The sequence below is a fragment of the Ipomoea triloba genome, chromosome 5 (assembly GCF_003576645.1).
Source record: "Ipomoea triloba cultivar NCNSP0323 chromosome 5, ASM357664v1".
NCBI classification, from domain to species: Eukaryota; Viridiplantae; Streptophyta; class Magnoliopsida; order Solanales; family Convolvulaceae; genus Ipomoea; species Ipomoea triloba.
Window position 1 is genome coordinate 29,759,855 of NC_044920.1, and position 23,570 is coordinate 29,783,424.

General features: G+C 37.2%; 4 protein-coding genes across 5 annotated transcripts in view; 2 read left to right on the plus strand and 2 right to left on the minus strand.

The window, feature by feature from the left end:
* LOC116021299 (probable serine/threonine-protein kinase PIX7) overlaps positions 1-4,390 on the minus strand; it is a 7,658-nt gene extending 3,268 nt beyond the window's left edge. The window contains exons 1-4 of one of the 2 annotated variants that reach the window (XM_031261924.1): positions 4,323-4,390; positions 3,545-3,772; positions 2,165-2,505; positions 1,914-2,049 (exon numbers count right to left, since the gene is read on the minus strand). In XM_031261924.1, the coding sequence (XP_031117784.1) occupies positions 1,914-2,049; positions 2,165-2,505; positions 3,545-3,746 (679 nt within the window). In that variant the 5' untranslated portion in view covers positions 3,747-3,772; positions 4,323-4,390. Of the gene's footprint in view, positions 1-1,913; positions 2,050-2,164; positions 2,506-3,544; positions 3,773-3,937; positions 4,039-4,322 lie in introns of those variants that run through there. The other variant, XM_031261925.1, reaches the window with a different exon arrangement.
* Positions 4,391-9,926: 5,536 nt separating this feature from the next.
* On the plus strand, positions 9,927-12,295 carry LOC116020542 (probable inactive receptor kinase At2g26730). The gene is made up of 2 exons (XM_031261013.1): positions 9,927-10,617; positions 11,369-12,295. The coding sequence occupies exons 1-2, from the start codon at positions 9,927-9,929 to the stop codon at positions 11,917-11,919; spliced, it is 1,242 nt and encodes a 413-aa protein (XP_031116873.1). The 3' UTR covers positions 11,920-12,295.
* Positions 12,296-13,844: 1,549 nt separating this feature from the next.
* Positions 13,845-15,745, plus strand: LOC116018892 (RING-H2 finger protein ATL46-like). The gene has a single exon (XM_031258919.1). The coding sequence runs from the start codon at positions 14,404-14,406 to the stop codon at positions 15,496-15,498; it is 1,095 nt and encodes a 364-aa protein (XP_031114779.1). The 5' UTR covers positions 13,845-14,403; the 3' UTR covers positions 15,499-15,745.
* Positions 15,746-20,714: 4,969 nt separating this feature from the next.
* The window catches only part of LOC116019264, a 4,279-nt gene continuing 1,423 nt past the window's right edge, over positions 20,715-23,570 (minus strand). Inside the window, exons 3-8 of the mRNA XM_031259414.1 lie at positions 23,450-23,533; positions 23,106-23,282; positions 22,245-22,415; positions 21,788-22,012; positions 21,607-21,695; positions 20,715-21,523 (exon numbers count right to left, since the gene is read on the minus strand). Coding sequence (XP_031115274.1) covers positions 20,870-21,523; positions 21,607-21,695; positions 21,788-22,012; positions 22,245-22,415; positions 23,106-23,282; positions 23,450-23,533 — 1,400 coding nt within the window. The 3' untranslated portion in view covers positions 20,715-20,869. The remainder of the gene's footprint in view (positions 21,524-21,606; positions 21,696-21,787; positions 22,013-22,244; positions 22,416-23,105; positions 23,283-23,449; positions 23,534-23,570) is intronic.

Genomic DNA, 23,570 nt, shown 5'->3' on the forward strand with positions numbered 1-23,570 from the left:
AAAAAAAAAAAAAAAAAAAAAGCAAAACAAAAAAAAAAACAAACAAACAAAAACAAACAAACAAACAAAACAAAACTCTTACAATAAGGTTCAGGAGCCAATTCCTAAGTATGGCTATGAGATGAGGCAATTAGTAAAATAGAAACAAGAGTTATATGACAACATTACCGATATTTTTATTAACAACTAAAAATAGAAACATTACCAATGTTGGTAGAAGGCAAAAACTCATATCAACAGTTATATGACAACATTGCCCTGAAAGACTACTCCACTCAAACAAGAGTCTAAGAGCCAATATTTCCTCCTAAATGTTTCAAAAAACTTTCCTATTTTTTTTTTTTTGGAATGGTGTACACCCTTGTCCAAATATATAAGGAAATTCAAGTTTTAGTATAAAATTGGGCCGATTGCACCCATATGCAACAATTGGACGCTTGTGGGAATGCCCCGACAAAGGGTCCAACTTTGAATCTACTAAAATAAACTACAATGATAACAATGAGATCACGCAAAGACTCGAGGTGCCTAGCTTCCAATCTAATAACATAAAAAACATGTCCATATTAAGCACACCTTCTATAAATATAAATTATTTTCTATTGAGTCCGCATCAATTAAACCCTTGCGATGCCCTTGTTTTGGAAAGTTCAATGTCAAAGCATTACCTAAAACGATGACACGTCTACCATTTCTCAAACCTAGCCTATATACTCTACGTGGTCACCAATTCCACGTTACTGTGTTGGGGGATGGGGATGCGGCCCATACCCCCTTTGGGCCCCCAAAGGCCCAACACATATGGTTGGCGGGAGGCCCATGCACATCAAGGAAAACCTCGGCAGGTCGGCCCTATCGCAGAGGTTGTGCCTAGGCACTAGGGGATAGAACTAGGCAAGAAGGATGTGTGGCCCAAGGAGACAAGACGGCCTACAGAGAAGGTGGAACAGGAGGAGGTTGTCGCGGTTTGATGGGAGGCCCCTATTAGCCCAAGGAAGAGGACAAGGCCCACCCTTGGGTCTAATTTATAAATAGGCCGTCAAAAGGCCATTGAGGATCGACCATTCTTGAGATTGGACATACCTTGTAAAACCATTGATAGCACTTAGGCTTGTTTCTAGCTAGTGAAGAGGACAAGGTCCACCCTTGGGTATAATTTATTAACCTTGTTGCTTATAATAGATTCATTGTCTTCTTTCCTAGTCCACACAATTCGCATAACATATGCTTCAGTGGCCTCACGGTGTTTTCTTGTCGCTCATCTCCTAGCTCCTGATGACGCTTCTTAAAAGCTCTTGAGATTCATTTTCTCAATATATTGCACTCTTAATTAAGGTGATCAGGTTTACTTATGATAGAATATAGCATATTAGGATTGTATGAAATATTTGGGAAGTATCGAGTCAACCCCAAACACCCAAAGGGTGCTGAACCTAGATATTCATTTCCCAATTTAAATGGTAAGAAATCCCATTTACTTAGCAAAGAATACAAAACTGCAAAAAGAGAGCAATTTTATACCAGTAGGGAAACACAGAGCAGAGTACGAAGTCATATTGATGCAACAATTTTCAAAACGAACAAGCATTTCAAACAAAATAATGTATGCATTCAATACTATTGCAGATACTTTTATATCTAAGACAGATAGTCCATATTAAGTCGTTTTGTAGCATATATGCATTACAGAGAACTAAGGAAGTAGTGTGTGAAGCTAAAACATTGCCATTTCAAGGGTTGTGTATAACTTGGCTTGGAATGTAAAATTGCACATTTTATTTGCCATTCGAATTTCTTGAAAAGTACAATCACACACGAAATCATATAAGCGTTGATAGTTTTACATAGAGCAAAAGCTTTTAATTCACTACTGGCAGATTTATTTAACTTCACAGATATAAATTGAAACATACTTTTGAATAAGTGATTTTCCAAACTTCCACGCGGCATAAACTCGTAGACTAGCATTCTTTGATCATCCTCCATGCAATATCCTATTAATTTTACCAAATGTGGATGTTGGAGGTCACCGAGAAAATGAACTTCAGCCTGCCACAAGACGATGACTTAAGTGAATAGAAGAAAACAAATATCTATATATTCTTTATGGCGTTGAGGTATTTATTAAAAAAAATGAAAAAATAAAGCTGTAACATTTCCATACAAGCCACTCCTTGTGACCCTGAAGTCCATCCTGATTGAGAGTCTTCACTGCAGCAGGGATCCCTGAGCCAGGCCTCGCTGACGTGGCTTCAATCTCATTGACCCAACATTTATAAACACACCCGAAGCCACCTTGACCGAGAATATATTCAGATTTGAAGCCCTTGGTTGCAGACTTGAGCTCAGCAAAAGAAAACTTTCGAAGCTGAGAGGCAACTTTCAATTCCTCACTTATGTAAGGAGTTGATGGAGCAGTCTCCACATTACTTGTAGCTGAAGACGATATAACCACAGCAGCTGGGGGGTCTCTGCAGGCATCATTTGAAGATTTGGTTTCGGTATCTGCATAGAATATAAAAAATCGAACTGTTTGTTATTTATAATTACCATGTAAATATAGATGTATAATTGCTGCATTTGATTCCCAAACTGCACATAAATTAATGTCGGGAAACATACAGACCACCTAGGAAATCAGGTACTAAAAAGTTATCAATATCAACTACTGCAACTGTTTAGTTCAGCTAACAACTCTGCAACATGTAGACCTGAGGCCTAGGTAAAGTATGCTTATTTCCTCCTTCCCCCTTTTGCATCTTTGATTCTAATAACATTACTCGTTGCATAAATACCATTAACAATATAACCAATCAAAAAGGAAACATTTCATAAAGACAGATCAATCCCCAACAACAGCAAGGACATAACATAATCACTATCCCACGAATGTATCAATCAACGAAAACACGTAGGCAGGTAGCAAAAGGCGGTGAATTTAGACAACCAGCCAACACACATTTGTCACGAGAAAACAACAATTTGGCTTTCAAAGGGAAACACGAACAAGTGATTTGCAGGAAAGCAATTCAACAGTGATAGAAACACAGCGGCACCTGAAATGCAGAGATGGGCTGATGGGTATGCAACAATCCAAAGAATTTTTTAATCAAATAAGAAGAAACCATCAAAGCACAGTAAAAATGCAACAATTTGCCTTTCGAAGGGAAACACGAACAAGTGATTTGCAGGAAAGCAATTCAACAGTGATAGAAACACAGTGGCACCTGAAATGCAGAGATGGGCTGATGGGTATGCAACAATCCAGAGAATTTTTTAATCAAATAAGAACAAACCATCAAAGCACAGTAAAAATGCAACAATTTGCCTTTCAAAGGGAAACACGGACAAGTGATTTGCAGGAAAGCAATTCAACAGTGATATTTCAACACAGTGGCACCTGAAATGCAGAGATGGGCTGATGGGCATGCAACAATCCAAAGAATTTTCAAACCAAATAACAACAAACCATCTAAGCACACTAAAAATGATGAACTCAAAACAATGTGATATCATATAAAGCTTATGTTTTGAGGAGTTTTACCACATTTTGCAACAGACCCACTGGCAGAACTCTCAGCATGAGGCCTTGGCGATGCACACCAACCCAGAAACGCAAAACAGCCCTTCTTCTGTTTACCATCACCCCCATCCTCTTTCTTCTCCATTCTCTCCTTAGATTTCTCCAATTCCAAGCCTCTCCCATTGGCATTCCGAGAAGCCGAGCTCATTCTCCTTCTTGACATCTCAAACACGAAATTCCTGCAAATATCTATACCCAAAGAAGCAAAAGTTCAAAGCATCAGATACAGCCTTTTAATCCGTCCTTATCCAAAGATTCTCTCTAGTGTCATCAACACTACGTTATCCAAACATGGAAACCTCATAAATTTTCAAAAACAAAATCTAAAGAAACAATTTTTCACAACAAACAAACCTGCAAACCCCCAAAACGATAAAACAAACAACACTTTTGAACCAAAAAAATGAACAAAACTGGGAATTCGGTTAGGCAAAAGAAGCCTATAATCGAAAGGAATCAGATTTCGCTCGCCATTGGAGCAGAATGTACTACTCCTTTGCGAATGAGACGAATGGCATTGAACTAAAACCCGAACCCGAATGCAAAAAAATGAATTTAGAACAGTTCACAGAGGAGGGAAGTGCATGTAAAGTACGGACACAAACAGACAACCTTAAGAAACAAAAACGCGGCGCCTATCCTTAAAATCCACTAATCAAAAAACCAAAAATTTAAGGTTCGGAGATAACAACGACGGCGAAGAACTGAGTTTTTCCGGTGAAGGCAAAATTTAACGTACCTGAGGATTGAAAGAAAAAACTGTGTATCTGTGTCCACGTTCTAACAGTCTAGAGAGAGAAGTTGCTTAAGTGAGACTGAGAGACTGTAAGCAAACGTGCGTTATGCGTGAAGGGAAGAGAGAGAAAGGAAGAGAGAGAGAGAAGCTGTGTTTGGGATAATCATAGTCTCATAATCCCCATGTTGTGTAACGTATGGAATTAAAAATTATATTTTTCTTGTTAACAACTGTCCCCCGAATAACAACCGATCAAAATCCAAATTGAATTCATTTCAATGAATTTTACATCTCTAGTCCTCGATTATTATTGTATTATTAAATTTAATCTTACTTTTAAAACTTTTATTTACCGTAATTATTCGATCATTTAAAATTTAGTCATTTCACCTCCCAAAAAAAAATGAATTAACATGTAATTTTATTATTCAAATCCCTAGTCCTAACATATACTAGTAATTTTTTTCTCTTTTTTATTAACTTTTTTAAATTGAGTGACGAAATTATTCGTTAGTCATATTTTTTTTATTAAATAGTGAAATATTAAAAATTTAAACAGGTAATTAATTTTGATAAATAAATGAAAATCAATGGTGTAATAAGATAACATTAAAAAACACTTAATATATCAAAAGTTGAGGACTATTGTGGTCAAATAATAATAATTGAGGGCTAAAAGTGATATTTAATCAATTAATTTTATCTCATAAAACATAAATATTAATAGTATGCCAAAAAAGGCAAAAAAAAAACTAATATTTAGTTCCATATTTGAATTAAACAAAAATAATAATAATTCTCTAGTTGGGCCAGAAAAGAAATAAATTGTGAAATAAAGGCGACAAGTCAATTGGTGCCTCATAAATTTGTAATCTAGTAACAAGTGTTTGATAATTTTAGAGATCACAATATAAATTCGTGGTGTATTTACAAAATACATAATCTCGTGAATTTCCTAGACATCTTAGGGAAGACATATCAAAATGTAATTAAATAGACTTGGATTATTATTATTTTTTATTATTCACACAGCGCAATTAAATTGAAAGAAATGACTATTAAAGTGGGGCACCCGCAGTGAGATGGCTAGGTGGGGGCATGTGTGCAGCTTCTTGCGGTTGGCAATGACTTTAAACGTGGGACACGCATATGGCAAAAAATTTACTCAATTCATTTTATCTCGTAAAATATAAATATCAATAATATACCAAAAAAGGAGGAAAAAACTAATATTTACTTCTAAAATTGAATTAAATAAAAAAAATCAAATACACCCTCCAACTTTGTGGAAGAAGTAAATTAGACCTTTAAACGTGTGAAAATTACAATTAGACACATTAACATATTAATTAATGCATCAAGGTCCAAAACCCAAATTATGATTTGCTATAGCAGGTAAAAAATGCATCGGAGAAGCTTCCGACGAAGGCATGACCAGCAAGTCGTCGTCTTCGTCGGCCAAACCGGTTGCCTTCTCCATCATTGGACATGGTGACTAAACTGATCACCATCTCTAATTGACAAAGACGGCAACCAGTTTGGTCGCCTTTTCCGGCGACCTACTTGTCACACCTTTGTCGGTGCATTATTGATTTGCTATTGCAGGTCACTATTAGGGCTTTGGACAGTGATGCACTAAATTAATATGTTAATGTGGCATTAAAAAACAGTTAATATATTAATAGTCAAGGACTATTGTGGTCAAATAATGATAATTGAGGGCTAAAAGTGATATTTTATCAACTAATTCTATCAGCAATAGTATGTCAAAAAAGGGGGAAAAAACTAATATTTAGTTCTATATTTGAATTAAACAAAAATAATAATAATTCTCTAGTTGGGCCAAAAAAGAAATAAATTGTGAAATAAGGGCGACAAGTCAATTGGTGCCTCATAAATTTGTAATCTAGTGACAGGTGTTTGATATTTTTAGAAATCACAATATAAATCCGTGTTGTATTTACAAAATACATAATCTCGTGAATTTCCTAAACATCCTAGGGAAGACATATCAAATTGTAATTAAATATACTTTGATTATTACTATTTTTTATTATTCACGCATCGATACAATTAAATGGAAAGAAATGACTATTCAAGCGGGGCACCCATAGTGAGATAGTTAGGTGGGGGCATGTGCGCAGCTTCTTGCGGTTGGCAAGGACTCTGAATGTGTTCTCCAACGTGGGACACACATATGGCAAAAAATTTACTCAATTCATTTTATCTCGTAAAACATAAATATCAATAGTATGCCAAAAAAAGGAGGAAAATTGTTAATATTTACTTCTAACATTGAATTAAACAAAAAAAAAATCAAATACACCTTGCAACTTTGTGGAAGAAGTAAATTAGGCCTTTGAACGTGTGAAAGTTACAATTAGACATGTTAACATATTAATTTATGCATCAAGGTCCAAAACCCAAATTATGACATGCTATAGCAAGTCAAAAATGCATCGGCGGAGCTCCCGACGAAGGCATGGCCAGCAAGTCGTCGGCTTCGTTGCCTTCTCCGTCATTGGAAATGGTGACTAAACCGATCGCCATCTCTAGTTGACGGAGACGACAACTAGTTTGGTCACCTTTTATGGCGACCTACTGGTCACACCTTTGTCAGTGCATTGTTGATTTGCTATTGCATGTCACTATTAGGGTCTTGGGCACTGATGCACTAAATTAATATGTTAATGTGTCTAATTACAACTTTCAAATGTTTGAGGACCTAATTGACTTCTTAAGTAAAGTTGAAGGGTGTATTTGATACTTTTCCCAACAAAATATAATACGGAATAAATCTTCAAATTGTCTGGAAAAAAAAAAGAAAAAAAAAGAAGAGGAAATCATGAAATAAGGCTCACAAGTCAATTGTTGCCTAATAACTTTGTGATCTAGTGAAAGGTGTTTGGCATTTATAAAGATCACAAGATAATTTATGGTTGTATTTACAAAAATAAAGAATCTTGTGATTTTTCTTGACAGTTGACACCATAAGGGAGATTTATCAAATTGTAATTAATTATTTTAATTATTATTATTTTCACATAGTGAAACAAATTAAATAGAAAGAATTTAAAAATCACAACAAAAGCATGACTACATATTCATGCAATCATGCCACTCCAATATTATATGTTGCAATGATAAATCTCACTCCACTATAAAAAATTAAAAATTCAAAATTTTTGAGTAAAACAATTTCTGGCCATTATAACCAACGATCATGTTATATAATCCAATAACATATTATGTATATATGCTAATTACTAAGTAATTAACAGAAACTTATATTGTCTGATAAATATAGCAATCAAAACTGTTAAAATCAGGAGTTACCATTCAAGTTTTTGCAAAAGTATTCGAAATATATAAAATTCCAATTCCAATTATTGGTTTCTAGAATGTTGGTCGGGTAGGCAATTCAACCGCCTACCTTTTTCGTGCAAAGTGACAACGGTAACTTTTCATAGATTTCGTTCCATTCTTAATCGTTTGCAAACTTTTTTTGAGTTACTGAATCACTTAGTGCACAAAATATGGGTGTCCACGGTTAAATCTAATAGACATCAAGTCACAAGAAATTAAATTTAAAATTTTATGATTATCAAGTCAATTGTTTAAACTACTATATAGAATTGTCTCCATTTCACAAACTTCTGATCTAGCTTACAATAGTAGGCAAATTATATTGTCCACCATAGAGTCGACTTTACAAAATGGACACTAATATATGTTCATTTTTCATATATTGTACATTTATTTTTAGAATATTCATTATAAAGTTAACGTCATATTGAATCCTTCGAATATATTAGTTTTGCCATGCTTAGTCATACTCTTTCAAATTGACCAAACGTAATCTTTCAACTTTCAAATTGTTACAATCTGTAGTTTAAGTAATCACCCATGATCATTAAAACCACCATGGGATCACAGATGGTATAAGTGACAAAATCACTATATTCAGAGGATCGCAAATGGTATTAACTCATTCATTATATTTTTATATAAACTTATTTTTAATGTATTGCAATCCAAAATAAACATTTAATGAATATAAATGAACTTTAAATATACTAAATAAATATGTATTAAAAATCTATCTTACTATTATGGTCCACGATATAAACATTAACAATTGTGTTAGCAATTCATTTACTAATTAACTTTCAAAAAAAGAAAAATTCATTTACTAATTATTTAAATCTATTGGGCTAATCCAATTTATTTAATTTAGAGTAATGTTGAGGACCCTACAACAAATGATGAGTCTGTAATGGGCCAATGTGGACTTTCCTCTTACGGGCCCATAATTGCCCACAGATCATCGTGGGTGTCACGTGGGTCGCATTTAATGAAGAATAATTCGCTCAAGCCTCCTTCACTAAGTAGGCTTAAAGATTGTGAAACCCATGGGCCATGACAATGAAGCCTTTAGCCCACAATTGGACAAATTATTCTATGGACCTGGTCCACCTTGTTACGCTTATGGAATAACAGTGTTGTGAGTGGCACCTTTTTTCAATCAATGATTTTTATTTATTTTTTTTTTGTGAATTTAGAGTTCAAAGATTGTGAATATAGATTCAAAAATTGTGTTATATTGTCTAGAGTTATGTAATTGTGAATATAGAGTTATAAAATTGTGAAAATAATGGGATAAGCATTGAAGTAGTTTTTTTTTTTTTTTTAGTGCTACTGACTCTATTACAGTATCTGTTCATTTATACTTTTCAACTTAAAGAAGCACAAAGAGTCAACAATGCCTCTACTGAGGTACCTGCCATCTTGTGCTTTGCAACACTGAAGTAGTTAGAATAGTACATGGAGCAAGAATACATAACGGAACTGGAATCTGATACCACTAATGATTTCATCGATCTGTCTGGACCATTTCTGTTTATTGTAAATAAGTATCGTCACGTTGTAATGAAATATTCTTACGATGAAAGTGACGTAAAAACCTGCCGGCGCTCCAATGCCATCCAACAGGCAAATCTCTCTCTTCAAGTAGTTTTATGTACTAATTCCAAGTTTCAGCTTGACTGTGTCAATCAACCATACAACAATAATGACACAAAATAATATTTTGAAAACACCATTGTAGCTTTCCCCAGACGGCTATGTCATCACATCCTTGTCATGTTAAAGTTTTCTGCCCTACATAAAAATATTATTAAACTCGCAGTTAGTATCTTTAAATTTCGTTTTATAATCCTAGTCGGCAATGGATCATAAGAAAATAAATAAAATTAGGTTGTCTATGACTTGCTAAAACTAGTTAGAAAGCAAATAAGTAGCTACAACTAGGAGTAGAATTTGAAATCCCATAATTACTAAGCAAATAATCTGATTAATTTGACGGGTTGTCTTAGTATATAAATTGATCGCTGCTCTTTCTTTCCAAATTTTAACCCTTTGCCCGATAAAGCATCCGAATGAAAGAATGTATATCAGGTTGCTCTCACACTGCCGCTAATAAGACTTGATCCTGAATTTTCTTCTGAACTTCACCCTGTGACGAGCGTGTATATATATATATATATATATAAGTTGTTAGTACTAGATGTTGCATTTGTAGTTGAATAAGTTTTTGTATGATGCAAAATGAACCATAATCTTGTATTGGGATGCTTGGTTTCGATCATTATCTTTCATGTTCTGCAAACAGGAAAGGGTGATGAAACGGAGGAATCTCAGCCGAAGAAACACATTTCGACGGATCAGATTCTCATGTTTTCCGGCTATTTCCTGTTAGCTATGGCTGTTCTTCTCGGAATTTGTCTCTGGCTGTGCAGAAATGGCAGGAAAAATCAATCCGAATCTCACGACGTTAACAAAAAAGTTGCAGCCGTGGAAGACAGTGATTTCAGTACTGATGCCATGTCAGCATCAACTGATTTCATAAAAACATCGTCGAAGAACATGCCGGAAACATCATCGGAATTTTCGTCGGAGATGGCGGCTGCGCCGTCGCACGCGCTGGTGGTGCTGACGAGTCCGGAGGTGAACGGGCTGAGATTTGAGGATCTGCTGAAATCGCCGGCGGAGTTGATTGGGAGAGGAAAAGGCGGGAGTTCATACAAGGTTATGTGTGAGAATCCTAGGATGATCTTGGCCGTCAAAAGGATTAAGGATTGGGAGATATCGAGCCGTGATTTCAAGACCAGAATGCAGAGATTGGACCGGGCTAAACACCGGAGTGTCTTGTCGGCCATGGCCTTCTATTCTTCCAGCCAAGAAAAGCTTTTAGTCTTTGAATATCAGAATAATGGCAGCCTCCTAAGACGCCTACAAGGTAAAATATCATTCCTTACTTCTTCAAGATTTTTTTTTTATTTAGATAGAACGAAATCTATAACCACTATCCAATAATATCAAGATAAATATCATATTGAGACTTAATTGATAAAAGAGTAAAGCTGTAAAAATAAACGAACCTAACCAGATGAATTTTGCCAGTTTAGTCCCTTTTTAGGTCTCCAACCTAACTTGTTTAACCCTTGAGAGTGACAAGTTAGGCAGGTTAGACCCCCAACTCGCGGGCCAACCCGTATAACCAGCTAAATTTGTATGCGGCCGCTTGGATTAACATGGCCGAAAACAGACTGTTCCGACTCAATTGGTTTTCGATTTAACCTCTATGTATGAGTCTGACTTGTTTATCAATTCAATACTCTTGAGGACAAATTATTGTGTAAACCATGGTTCATACAAAACTGTGTATGTCATAACAAAAAATATATTTTTAATATATTAAAAGTACATTATCGTGTAAGAATACAAAATAATGTATTCTCAATACTCAAATAATATACTTTTTTAAATAAAATATACATTATTAATATACTAAAAGTACATTATTTGTGTACTGAATATACATATATGATTCACAATCTACACCACACAACAGCTGTGTGAACCATAACTATTGCAACATGACTAATTTGGTTAAATTTAAGTTGTTGGAAGCTAGCTAAGACCTTCGATCATTTTGATTTCAACAAACTAACCCATCACTCAAATTCGATATGATCTTAAATTCACAGCAACCCAAACCGGGGAATCATTCGAGTGGATGAGCAGGCTCAACACCGCAGCCACCATAGCCGAATCCATGTCGTTCATGCACGGCGATCTCAAAAACGAAACTATCCCACACGGAAACCTCAAATCCTCCAACATCCTGCTCACGCAAGCCATGGAGCCACGCATAAGCGAGTACGGCTTAAAGCCCGCCGCAGAAAACGCAGACTTCACACAAGACGTGTACGCCTTCGGGGTCATTCTTCTGGAGCTACTCACCGGGAAACTGCCGGCGAAGAACAATAATAGCACTGAAATAATGGATCTGGCGAGTTGGGTTGTTTCGGTGCTGAGAGAAGAGTGGACGGTTGAGGTTTTTGACACGGCGTTGATCAGAGAAGGGGCTGATGAGGAGCGGATGGTTAATCTTTTGCAGGTCGCTGTGAGTTGCGTTAACCGTTCGCCGGCGGCCAGGCCGGCCATGAACCAAGTTGCGGCGATGATTAATGGTATAAGAGAGGAGGAGGAGAGGTCTATGGATGTATCTCGTGTTAGTGTGATTAGTAGTCGGTAGAGACCAGAGATCGAGTTTTTTCAGCAGTAAGCTAAGGAAAATGCTAGCTTAGCTTGTTGATTATATGTAGTATAATTTGTTCCATAGTTATATATGGATTAAGCATATTTGAATAAGGTTTGGAGTGGTCAAGCAAGACTAATTTATCTCACTGTACTTTTTTATGGACTAGGATTGCAATGTGAGTTTCATCAAAAACAACGAAAGCTCATATACATCCAGATAACGATTGGATACATGGATGACCGACGCGACATCATCAACTGTTAGGTATTTAGTACCTTTTTGACATGTAAATTCTATTCAATAATAAGTATTTATGTATAATTATAAAGAGGATTGAATAGTTGTTATGATGTGTTACGTTTTTTCTATATCTTACTCTTTGCCTATATATCTTTTGCATGTGTTTGTGAATATTACTTTCTTGTGGAATGAACGCGAGTAGTTATATGAGAAAATTGGTAGCTATTAACTCGTTATTTAACTGTAATTACATGATTAGAAAAGTAATAATTACATGATTAGAGAAGTAACAACTTGTTTATAAGAAGAGTCAAATCTATCTCATCGTATTAGGGTACTTCTACAGTTCTACCATACCAAACAATATAATGTTAATATGTCTTTTTCTTTCAAATACAGTCATGAATGATGTATATTATTTAGATTGTGTCAAATGTTGTTAACATTTGTTTTTATACAATCAAGTATATTATATATCATTATATCTAATTCAAAAGACATTGATATTAGCATAGATCAACATCTTTAAAAGAAAACTATTATATTAAAAAACATTATCCGTCTAAGCACCATTCTTTGATTAACTCATCGAACAATGTGTTATTTCACGGATTATCAGCTTAGCCAGCCAACCTGGTTTGGTAGAGACTAGAGAGTTGTATTAATCAATTCTATGCAATTAATCTTGTGTTTATTAGTTTTCAAAAAAAATCTTGTGTTTATTCATTTGTTATTTTAGTGTTAATTCTCATTAATACCATTAATTATGTCAGAACATTTTAAACTAATTAACTAAAGATAAGTTTTATAATTTGAATATTCAAAATTGTGATGGACACTTTAAGAAATCATTAAATTGGGTGATAATTTTCCTTTTATAGCTGTTGATGGAGTTATGAATACACGAATGTTGTCATTTGCCTTTTAGGAATGAGTTCATTGCCGGCTGCTTTTCAGCCCATATCTTATTTGGGCCAATTAGTAGGCCTGGTAGTTTATTTTTAGGTATATTATTCTCAGAATTGTCATTGAAAAAAAGTAAATTGTGAGTCGTTCAATCAATCAATCAATTTATCTTGTTAACTTTGAGATCATAATTTTTTCTTCGCTTGCAAATTATTATGTGGGCCACGGTACAAAGCGGCATATAGTGACTGCTTTTCAGCCGATATCATATTTGGAATCAAATTATTATGTGGATCCGGGTCCAAATACATAATTTACATACTGAATGTTCGAAATTAATCGTTATACTGTAGATTAGGGTCCACCGTGTATGTATGTATCTCATATTATGCGTTTCTGTACATCATGCTATGTTATTCTGTACTTTAAGTGTAAAGATTCTGTACCTAGAATAAATTAAAATTTGATTGAAACATGAGAAACGGAAAGCTATGGAGTCTAGTAAACCTTAAACATCAAACGATATTGTTTTGATTCAGAGTCTACAATGCTATGTGGACCCTTTCCACGATATAAATTGCCATTGTATTTTCTCAAAAAAAAAAAAATAAATTGCCATTGTATAACTATTGATATTTGGGCCTATTAGTGGGCCTGATATGATTCCCGCGACGAGAAAACACGCGCTTCTCTCCGCACGTATAGTTGGGCCCTTTTCCCTTCTCACTTTTCCCATTTTTTTCTTTTTGGAATTGTTTACTGTTTATTTGGGAAGCAGCGACGACTGTCAGCACTGGGCTTTGGCACTTTCCTTCTCCGCTTGTTAGCATTCGAACCACTATATTGTCTCTCTCACATATGAATGTACTGCATATGACTGTGTATGTTCACAGTGTGTAAGCACTTCTAGAGAGAAAGAGAGAGAAATAGAGAGGGATTGGGTATTCAAATTTCAGTCCTCTGTCCATGGCCTGCAATTCCAGAGAAGCTATGCGTTAAGACATTTATCTGGTGGCTTTATGGGGATCTAGTGAGGTAAAGTTTCAACCTTTATCATGTTCTCAGTGGCTGTGTCATAATTTTCTCTTATTATTTCGCAACCTGTGAGTGGGGGGATTAAATAAAAATAAAAAAATAAAGAAATAAATAAAGAAATTAGCTGCTTTTCGTGACACACGACCTTGGGGTGTGCCCTTTTGATGAAGCAAATGTTTCTCTCGAATGTAAGATTAAGTTTTGTGGCTCTGTGATTTGTGGGTCGGTTGGAGATTTTGCTGGAGTGGAAGGACTAAGGAGGAGGTTGATTTTGCCATTTTGGGTTGATGAGACAAGATGATCTGTTCAATGGGGGGATTTAGGGAGCCAAGATGGTTATCTGAGCAGAATTCTTGGGTTCAGTATCATAAAGATGGAGTCTTGACATACTCCCCTCCAGTTTCTGGTGTTTCTGGGAGTTTTCAGAGACAACCAAGCTCTCCTGCACCACCATCTGGGAACAAGATTAGCCCAGCAGTGCTGTTCATTATAGTCATATTGGCTGTCCTGTTTTTCATATCTGGTCTCCTGCACTTGCTGGTTAGGTTTCTTGTCAAGAACCCTTCTTCCTCGGCCGAGTTTGATGGGAATCCTGAGGCTTCCACCTCTGATGCCCTGCAGAGACAGTTGCAGCAGCTCTTCCATCTGCATGACTCTGGTCTAGATCAGGCGTTTATCGATGCCCTTCCCGTGTTCATGTACAAAGAAATTGTGGGTCCGAAAGAGCCCTTTGATTGTGCAGTTTGTTTGGGTGAATTTTTGGAGAACGATAAGTTGAGATTGCTTCCAACTTGTGGCCATGCTTTTCATATAAACTGCATTGATACTTGGCTCCTATCCAATTCGACTTGTCCTCTTTGCAGGGGAGCCCTTTTCAATGGTGGGTTTTCGATAGATAACCCCATGTTTGATTATGATGGACTAGGAGAAGAGGATGGATGTCCTCAGAACGGGGAGAATGGGAATTCTATTAGTCAGAAAACAAGTGATTTAAAGGAAATTGTGGTAGAGAAGGGCAGTTTTCCAGTGAGACTTGGGAAGTTTCGTAAATTAAATAATCTGACAGTTGAGTGGGAAGGGGAGACTAGCAGTAGTAACTTGGATGCTAGAAGATGCTATTCGATGGGCTCATATCAATATGTGGTTGGCGACACTAACCTCAGGGTAGCATTGAACAGTCGAAGAAATGCTGGTGATGTGAAACGTGTGAAATCAAGAGATCAGGATGCTGAAGGGGATGGGAGAAGGATAGGTATTGGTGCAAAAACTGATAGCTACTCGATGTCAAAGATTTGGCTAGGGAAATTTGCAAGTTCGTCGGACTCCAATGTGGAAGATCCTCCTCGTTTTGATATGGTCTCGCAATGGATGAGTCGAGCAGAAGGCAAGTAAAGTTTTCTTCTGGTATATTTTTTATTTTTGGTTCTTTTTTCCTTAATACAGTTCATTGACTCTTCGATTGAAAGTTTTAAGCTGCTAATTCAAGGAAAAAAAATGGTAACCTCTTATAACATGGTAGATCTGTAGTTGGGTCCAATCTCAGTGTTATTTGGTTCTTTTTGAAATTTGGATTCTATCAAATTGAGAAATGTCTTGAATTCCTACTTAATTTATAATTAATGTCTTGATTATCATGGAATGGTTTTCTGATCATGTCTTGGGTCAAGTGAACATAGACAGAACCCGCATTGTGATGCACTGCTATTACAGGCAGCTGCTAGATTAACTAGATTGACGAACAATTCTAGTTTAGCTCATGAAGAATGAGTATATGAAAGCCACATTTCATTGAATCAAGAACCCCAGGGCATAGCTCAGTGGTCAAAAGGTTGAGTGTGGGTGTAGTGACCCAACAAATACCTGGGTTCGAATCCTCAATGGGGGAGGATCTCAGCCTTGGGGCAAAAATCAAGCACTTAGGCCTTACGTCACTGAGGCACGTCCCTCGATTAGTCGATTTACTTTATCTCACAACGGGTGAGGGCCCCTCAGGTTTAGGGTTTAAACCTGAGCCTTGGGGCAAAAATCAAGCACTTAGACCTTACGTCACTGAGGCACGTCCCTCGATTAGTCGATTAACTTTATCCCACAACGGGTGAGGGGCCCTCAAGTTTAGGGTTTAAACCTAAGGATAACATCTGCCAAACAATATATGCTTTGACTAGTGTGTTAGATTGCTTGCATTTAGTGCGCCTTAAATGCGTGTTGGACCTCCGGTTTGTTTCAAGCATATACACCTCCACATTTTGCACTTCTGCACAATAAAAATTGCCCAAGAAATGGCCTTCAACAGTATTTTTCTTACATAACAACAGTTTTCCTCTCGTTATGGACCACTCGTTCGGTGCTTCACATCTCATTTATAATTACGAAAAAAATTTCCAAGTCTTGGGTCTTGACAGGACGGACATCTATCCATTCCCTTTATGAAAAACAATATATAGATTTTCGAATCTGGCCATGATTATACACCTTTTATTGTTGCGTCTTTGTTACTGTTGCTGCATTTGCTATCCCTTTCCCTTTTTTCTTCTTCTTTAATGATCTCCTTTTGTGGGTACTTTGGCCACAATCTTTTGTCTGGGGTCACCTTCTTTTCTGTATGTTTATAATGGTGGTGGGATCCATGGGGTTGTGTAGTAGAGTTGTCTTTTGGAAAACGTAAGTGTTAATTAAATTTTAGTGGCTTGTGCCTAATGCCTTCTCGCAATATGAGTTAGTGGATTTTTGCTATTTTTGTCTTGATTAGGTTCAGAAGAGCTTCTGAATTCTGATCAGTATCGTGATGAACAACTACTTTGACTTGTTAACGATTACAGCTTAGATGCCACTGAAGTTGCGATTTTTGCATAAATTTAAAGTCGTTTGCCCAAAACATGGATGAAAATGGAGCTTCTGCTTCACACCATCCAATCTTTTTTATATTTGTTCATTTACATATACAGACAACCGGTTTCTTTCTTAAAAGAACTATTGTGAGTTGTCCTTTATAGAATATTTTTCTTTAGTTTGATGGTGAGTTAGGTGTGCTGTTTCTTTCGGGTTTCATTAAAATTTTAAATTTCCAGCCAATTTGATGTGAAGGAGAAAATATACTTCACAACACAAGAAAGGGGGACGAAATCGTATTCATAAACATGTTGAACTAGCTGCAATACTTGTCTTCCTTGCCAATAGAAAGGTGATTTTTTTCCTTTACTGGGATTTCCTTGCCAATAGAAAGGAGATTTCTTTCTTTCTTTCTTGCACTTTCTTTGATTGATTTGGTAGTTGTCATCCACCATATCTCTCTCTCTCTCTTCACAATTCCATTCTGAATCCACTGATTGTGAAAAGAAAGGGACACATACATGTGAGCATCTGCCTTTTGTAAGGTCAATCTGGATGAAATATTTTGCCCGAGACTCGATGCATAGTTCAGTTGATTGATCAATCTAAAGAAAGTTGCGTGCGTTGCTTTGTTGGTAACAACTAGGGCACCAATGTACGAGTATTCTGGAATAACTAGTAAACCGTTGAGATATCTTGTATTTTATCTCCTTTACTAAGGGCTAAGGCTTTACGATGGGATAGGAGGGACACTCAGATCGAGTTGGGGTTCAATCCTTTTAATCTTGAAGGAATATTTTCGAATCTAAGTTGAATAGATGCCAACTTTGGTTGGAGTAACTGGTAGTGAGGTTGACTGTTTGTTGTTCATAAATCATAATGGATGATATATCTATCGCAAGAAATTCAGAGCTAGATGAAGAACAAGATGGTGGTCCAAAAGTTTGGCATCATATTCTTCAATTCTCAATCTTTTATTATATCCCCGGCCCACGTCATATACTCACAATACAATTCAGTGGAAAGTCAATTAGGTTTTTAAACTTTTAAAAAATATAATTACACTTTTTAACATGTTAAATTGAGGTAAGAAAGACCAAAAATTGGTAAATAACATGTTATTACAGGTCATTTCAGTTCAGGTAATATATCCCGCGACGATCGAACCGTTACCGGTCACTATTCCCACCGAAAGGCGACCAATTGGTCGCCTCGCCTTCGCCTTCTGCAGAGGAAGGCTACTAGTCGCCTTCTACTGGGAATGGCGACTGGCAACAATTCAGCTGTCACTAAATATATTGCCTGAACTAAAATGACTTGTTATAGCAGGTCAATTATGATTTAGAATTGAGTATTATCAATGAAGTGGTGTATGCTACAATTCGAATCTCGTGAACAAAGTAAGGATTAGGAGCAAATCTTATCAATGAGCACAGAAGAACTCCCTCTCCATAAGAAAACTTGGAATTATTTCAACATCATATATATCCAATGTGATTATCATCCCAAGAATAAAGTATGAAGAACACAACGAACCCCACAAAGTATATAATATAATGGTTGTTTTAAGTGGTCCATAATTGGGGCGGTAGAGACTTCTGAACTACTGGCGGCAAAAGCTTCAATGATGATGGAGAATCATGGATTGGTGTACGTAGGTTTTGTCTGTTATAGCAGTTCGCAGGCAAGCCTTTCGATGCTGCATGTGGTCTTTGTATGCGACAACGACAACCTGTGTCTGTCCTGGGATAGGATATTGTGCTGTCCAATCTTGGAATTGCTTAAACCCGGATACATATAAATATATATGTTACTTCTGGATCGGATCATGCATGTGAGTTGCTTAAACCGGGATATGTTACTTCTGGGTTATGCATCCATGTTCTCAAGATTAAGCCCAACTCAAATGGATCTAATCCAAAACAAGCCCACTTCGGAATTGTTATTACAGAAATACAGCAAGTACGAATGTTAAAGGGCCGGGTATTTCCTGTTCAGCCATTTCTAATGCCAAACCCGAATGAGTATTGCTCTATTGAGCCCATTTGACATTATCGGTTAGGATCAAGCACTTACTACTATACCAAAAATTATAACTAATAACGAATGTGTAACTTTATTTTTTTATATTGTCACACATTTTTTAGACGTTGAGTGTTAGACTTGGTCTTTTAAGCTCTTTATCGGACAATCCCTAGTCACCGGACATTAGATTTGACCTTTTATCTGTATATTGTCCTACAAAATTCATTTGACACTATCCATATAAAGTACTCGAATCCATTTAATATATATATATGCTAATGGAGTGATGGGTACGTGTTTTTCATTACCCCCAAACCTAAGAAAGGTGCTTTTTCGGGTGACGAGGGAAACCAACTACTACCGAGGATGTACAATAGGTAAATTCCATCTTATGATCCTAGTCGGTAAACAACCATAAGAAAGTAAATCAAGCTAAGCTACCTAAAGCCAATAGGCCACTCTACTCTAGTTGATGGGGAGTCAAATTTTAGGATGTTACAGCTATTAAATCAACCGTCTAATCAACTTGATTATCAATTGCTTGATTTGTCTTATTAGGATAGGGAATGTCAGGTACCCAATATTACTTGACTCGTTGAATGTTTATATAGCCAATATTACAAGCAGAAGAAATTTGGGCAACGGCTGTCATGCATTACGTACGTTCTCAAGACTCAAGAGGATCCATCTCTGCTGAGCCTTGGCTTCCAAGCCACCATATATGCAAATCATTTTGCCATAATTTCGTCTGATGTTGAACCAAGACGTGTTCCATCACTTCTCTTCTGTTTTATTCCCAAAAGTCAATCAAACCTTCACATGCATCTCTCCACTGTATAAATCCACAACACAAACGTGTTTTTTCACCCTTGAATCAATCCCCATTTCCACTCATGGCACCACAACCTTGCCACCATCAACTCCTCCTTCTCTTCTTCATCCTCTCTTTGCTCGTCGCCTCCGTTAACTGCCGCCGCCTAAACGCCAACCACGGTGGCGGCAAAGCCCTCGAGTGTCGTTCCTGCGGTCAAGAAGCCAACATTCGTGGTGGCTTTGACAGAGTTCCCTCTCTTGAAGACATTAAGAATTCTGGTCCCAGCCCTGGGGCGGGACATGGTGTACACAATCGCCCTCGTCACTTATGAAAAACCCGAGAGGGCCGGGAAATGTGTGCACCCTCATCACTGATGAAAAACCCGAGGGCCGGGAAAATGAGAGTCGAACTAGAACTTCAACTCGAGCTCGAGCTCAGTTTTTTTTAGTGATTGTATCAGATGCCCGGATTCTTTATTCTTACATTTAGCAGCTACTATACTCTTGTATTATATATGTTTGAAAATTCATTAAATTTTTTTTGTTTTTCTTGTTGTGAGTGATCAAGTTCAAGTTTTTATTTTCATTATTTTGTAATTAGATCATGAAAATATTTCATGGTTCAAGTGTATAATATTTGGGTCAATTATTTTGCTTGCTGGGGGGGACTGGATTGTGCTTGCAAGAAAGAAACGCCTGAGAAGAGTGCATATAAGAAGAAGACAGGTTGAAATTTGCAGAGAGCAGCAACATTATATTATTAATGTTGTATTTTAATACTAAGTTGTTTGGTTCTAGTACAGTTGTGAACATCTGGGTCCTTGTGTTTTTTGTCATTCTGTTAATGGTTGAAACTTGAAAGATGTCTAACCAATAAAAAGCTGCTTCAATTCCTTGACAATTATATGGTTCACATTATGAATGAAAATGGGTCACCAAAGCAATTTGAAAAACTTAATTATATCATATGAATTTCACCATCACATATGTTACATGAACCAAGTAGCAGACATTAAGGTAAGAAACCGGTTTCATATTGTTATCGTCCTGTCTACTACACATTCCCGGGATTTCTATCGTTTTAGGGGAGAGTTGTTCAATAACCATGAGAGTAGTTGTACCTGGATCGGATGTTGTAATGGTTGTAAGCAGGGTCAGCGTAATCGACTGCCTTGATGACCATGGCTTCGCGGCGCCCATCCTGCTCCTGGACTGCCCCGAACACGATCTCATTAGTCTCGCAGCTTTGCTCGATGAAAGTCTGGGGGCTCGAGGAGTGATGCTTCTGGTGATGCAGTTGTTGGAGCTGGGGGGGCGGTTGTTGGAACTCCCCGGTCCATCCACCGTAGTTGTTGGACCGGCTTTGCTTGAAGTGCCGAGTCCTCTCGAGGTCTTTAGGCACATAAGGGTATGGTTTTCTTGGGGCAGGGTCTCGGGGTTCTAAGGGCGGGGGCTCATCTTCGCGGGGGATAACGTAGCTCTCTTGCATAGACCACGGGTTTGGTTGCTTGTGAGGGTAAGGGTAATTGTGATGATGGGGATAAGGCTTTTTTCTAAACCCCGAGAATAGGCCTCCAAAGATTTCGAAAACAGACGAGCTGGTGTAGGCAAAGAGCCTCCCTATCGAAACGAATAGATTTTCTTCGGGTTTCTCATATTCATCCTCGGGTGGGATTAAGGGAGGCCTTACGGGCATAGCATTTAGCTGATATGGTGCTGGGGGCATGCCTCGGGGAGGTGTTCGGGGATCCTATAAACGATATAACTAAGGCGTTTAGTCCTTGAAACACAATATTAGTTAACACATTAAGGCTATAAATCTATAATGCTTACTCTGTCAGAAGAAAACATGGCTCCAATTCTACGTTGTAACAATGCGAGCATGTAACCGAAGAAACCAGCTGCCACAAGCAGTGCTGTGCCTGCAACGATGAAGCGGGAATGCATCAAAGTTGCTGTGTATAATCAGTAAAACATTGCGTATAGAGGAGCTAAAAAGTTCGGTTTTACATACCTAGATGGATATTGCTGTCATCGTCCTGGTTATAACTAGAACAATCGTCCTCGTGGAGCTGTATCTCTCGAATCGCCTGGTTCCCTCGGTCTATAACCAAAAGCGAGCAACTGCTTCCAACATAGACCACATCAAAGTCGTTCGAAAACTTTGCATCTTCACTTGGCCCGTCGATATGGCCCCCACCTCTAGCCCACTTCCCACCTCCTGCAATCGTTACAACTCCTGTGTACAGAAAAAAAAAATGCACTTTTTATTGCTAGTAGAAATCACAGATTTTTTTTTGAGTACTATTGACTCTGTTACAATGTAATATCTGTCAGATTGTCTTTGTAAAATTTAATAAGCATTGTTTGCATCTAGCATCATATGTTTCAGGGAAACGCTCGATATGAAGTTTGAAAACGGAAGTTCTACTCAATGGCCAACCAAAAGGCGATACAGCATTGATATTCACCGGTGTCACTGATTTTTCTGATTGCCATATTCATGGTATCCGCAACATATATATTTCCACCATCATCCACTGCGAACCCTTTTGGATGGTTCATCCTCGCGTCTCTTAGCTTCCCATCCACATGCCCCGAGTATCCTTCAGTCGATCCAGCTACCAACTTGGGCCGGCTATCTATATTCAAGCACATTTACTCACTATTTGAAGATTTCGATCAAGGAAAAAAACTAATAACAAGTAATGGTCTAAAAACAAAGGAAAAAAACAAAAACCTAATGTTTTACACCAAATAAATGAACAAAGGAAAGGCAAAAGATCTTGAAGTGTAGGTGGCGTAAAGACATATCAAACTAACAAACACTTTCCTGTTTAAGCTGCAAAGATCTTTCAATGATTTACTAATTTCTCTTTTTCGGATAAGACGGGCAGCAACACATGATTGTCACAAAGAACAAGAAGAATAAAGCGGGGAATTGAAGGTTTGCCTTAGCCCTTAGACATTGAAGGGGACAGTCCCAAAAGCAAAAAGTCGGGACTAATAATCAATCTCCTAAAAGATATACAATTCTAAGTATGCATACCAAAAAGATCTTATGCACCTTAAAAAGCAGTGTCTTCATCCAAACAAAAGCAAATATGAAACCCAAACTCAAAAAGTTCATTATAACGAATCTCGGATTCTTAGAATGCTTGCTGAAAGAGCAATCCTACTGAAAAAGGAAACTATGCAAAGATCATGAACAAATCAAACAAAAACACAACAGTTTCATGAAACATTAAATTGTCACCATAACTCGACATAGGCAACCATGAAACACGAATTTAGCGAACAAATATGTTGTCAATACGGGGAAAGAGGCTTACAGCGCGAAAGCGGCATTGAGGTTTTATAGATGTTACTGTTCTCATAATCCAAAATTAAGACCTCCCCAGCTGGGGAAACCTCAACAGAGAATGGTTCAATTCCTAGCTTGCTTCCATCAAACACAGTCTCCACAGTGTATCCACTCTCAAATTTCATCATTGAACGGGTCGAAACAGCTGAAAAGAAATGAAACCAACTAAATTATAGAAAAATTTGTTTTGCCAGCCTGACAAATACAAATCCTTAACTAGCTAGCAGCTAGCAAAAGTTCTTTCACACATTGAACGACCAGAAAAAACATGGGAATTCACGAAAATTGCGCGCGCATTCGAAGGTTTCAGACCTGGTTTCGTCGTCGTAGATTTGAGCGACCACAGCCATTTGAAAAGAGCAGAGGCGACATTGGTAACAACCCCACCAACAATCTCTGCAAATACGAAACCAAAAAAAAAAAAAAAAAAAAA

Excerpts from the sequence above, each read along its gene's own strand:
- LOC116018892 (XM_031258919.1), top strand. The coding sequence starts at position 14,404 with ATGATCTGTTCAATGGGGGGATTTAGGGAGCCAAGATGGTTATCTGAG.
- LOC116020542 (XM_031261013.1), top strand. The coding sequence starts at position 9,927 with ATGAACCATAATCTTGTATTGGGATGCTTGGTTTCGATCATTATCTTT. Across the intron at positions 10,618-11,368 it reads CCTCCTAAGACGCCTACAAG|CAACCCAAACCGGGGAATCA; the intron begins GTAAAATATCAT and ends TTAAATTCACAG.